This window comes from Camelina sativa, chromosome 7, assembly GCF_000633955.1.
Source record: "Camelina sativa cultivar DH55 chromosome 7, Cs, whole genome shotgun sequence".
Classification (NCBI taxonomy): domain Eukaryota; kingdom Viridiplantae; phylum Streptophyta; class Magnoliopsida; order Brassicales; family Brassicaceae; genus Camelina; species Camelina sativa.
The window spans coordinates 22741161-22743229 of record NC_025691.1 but is presented as its reverse complement, the minus strand read 5'-3'; the positions used below and the strand labels follow the sequence as shown (position 1 = coordinate 22743229).

The window sequence follows — 2069 nt, the reverse complement described above, 5'->3', positions numbered from 1 at the left end:
CTGGCTGGAGAATCATTTTGGAAAAGAACCTGCAAAAGTATAAACACGAATTCACTTTCTTGTTCACTAATATCAACAACTAATCCAGACAATATTTCAAACTCCAGAGAGACCGATGATGCATCTACCTTAAACTCCATTTTACACAAGTTCCAGACAAATAAATATGGGTTTGCTTTATAGCCCAAGAATCAAGTTCCTCTGTAATAACGCACACTTGACGCCTAAGCACTACTACTATGCGGACTATAGATTGTGGTATTTCTTTCAAATGTTTTTGCATGAGAAAAAAATGATATGAGATCGCAGTGACATGGACCAAGTCCATGGAAGTGCAGAACTTACGTTGCCTGTACATAGTTCAGCCAAAATGCACCCAAGAGACCATACATCTATCTTTTTATCGTAAGGAAGTCCCAAAATGACTTCTGGTGCTCTATATGACCTTGACTGGACATATGAGCATAGGTGATCTGTCTCGAAACAGCTACTTCCAAGGTCAATGACTTTTATTTCACATCTGCTATAGCTTTTCACCAATATGTTCTCAGGCTTCAAATCACAGTGTATAAGTCCAAGGCCATGTAAAAACTGAAGTGATTCGAGACACTGGATAGTGATTGACTGTAAAAAAAGTGTCCAAATGAGATCAGGAATAGGATGTATAGGTGGATATGCTGAATGGTAATGATGAAGCAGACAAACCTGCAATCTTGGCATTGTGAAGTAAACTTCACCACCTGATTCTCTGTTGAATTTGTGGAATTCGTATAGATTAGCCTTAAGAAGTTCACATACAATTAGCAAATGCTCCTGCAAAAAAACAGTGAGGGAATCCATTATTCCAAACAATCCACCAAGAGAAATATAGCACGGTATTAAATTGTTAAAGGGACACTAATCCAGAGATGAATGTACAACTTGCAGAGCTCAAAGCATCAACCAAAAAAACTAGATTAAAAATGAATCACATGAACTATACGCATAATTATAAAGGATATGCTGAACAAATCTAGGGTAAGCTCCAATGACTCCATGAAATGAACCATGAACATGAAATGGATATGTAAGTTATTTAATCGGTGAAAACTCTAACCATTGATAGCATAAAATTTCCAAGTATCATATCGAAGAACCTCACAAAGATGGAAAGTGTCAACCAGGATTTTAACCGCTTTCTCCAGAACCTAGTACATTTCATATACAAACTTTGGTACGCTACTTTTGTTTTAGGAGACGACTACTTTCTCCTTTCAACAAACCTACTTGGTATTTCATGATCCCATTTATTTCGGTAAATTGGCATATGTGAAAATTTTTAGAAGTAATGCCACAGCTTTTTACAATTGGTTTCGACCTTCCCTAAAGTTACAAAATTGGTCCCTTTTCATATACTATAGCAGAATACAATTTTGCAAAAGGGATGTGATCACTTACCCGGTAGTAAAAGTAATCATACAACCGTAGAAGATGGTATTTGTCAGCAGGATCATGCTTGTTGACATACTTCAAAAGTTTTATCTCGTCAAGACTCTGGTCAAAGAAGTCTTTGTTGTTCTTTATAATCTTTATACAGACGTCCATTCCTGTCTGCAAGTCATGCGCTTGTATGGCTTTACTGAAGGCTGCTGATCCAAGGTACTCGGTGACATGGTACCGCCCAGCAATGACCGAATTTAAAACCACGTGAAAGTTCTTTTCCTCCTCGAAACCAGTTCTGAAATAGTAAACAAGTAATAAGAAAGCAGCAGTCAGCTATATATGATACTATGACGATGTCGAATTTTTTTGACTAGTTAAATCTTGGTTGTAACTTTTCAAAAGAAAATAGATATCCAGAGACATTACAGTGACACAAATAAATTTCAAGTATATTTTCATCATTCCCTCACCAATACAAAACAGAAGCAATAAAAGTAGTTCAATCAAAATATGCTATTCACAGCTTTATTTAGCATGATGTCTCTGGGTTGAACGCAACAACCAGAGACTCAGATAACATGCTCTCCTAAAGAGGAAATAAAGCGAAAAGCGTATCCTGGTTACTTTCTTTCAACCAGAAAAAAAAT

The 2069-nt window shown here is 36.5% G+C and overlaps 2 protein-coding genes across 2 annotated transcripts in view; both read right to left on the bottom strand.

The window, feature by feature from the left end:
- Positions 1-1714, bottom strand: part of LOC109125366 (probable serine/threonine-protein kinase dyrk2) — a 2298-nt gene extending 584 nt beyond the window's left edge. Inside the window, exons 1-4 of the mRNA XM_019226943.1 lie at positions 1438-1714; positions 706-813; positions 346-624; positions 6-29 (exon numbers count right to left, since the gene is read on the bottom strand). Coding sequence (XP_019082488.1) covers positions 6-29; positions 346-624; positions 706-813; positions 1438-1584 — 558 coding nt within the window. The 5' untranslated portion in view covers positions 1585-1714. The remainder of the gene's footprint in view (positions 1-5; positions 30-345; positions 625-705; positions 814-1437) is intronic.
- The window catches only part of LOC104702043, a 14892-nt gene that overhangs the window by 10571 nt on the left and 2252 nt on the right, over positions 1-2069 (bottom strand). The gene's annotated exons all lie outside the window — the stretch shown is intronic.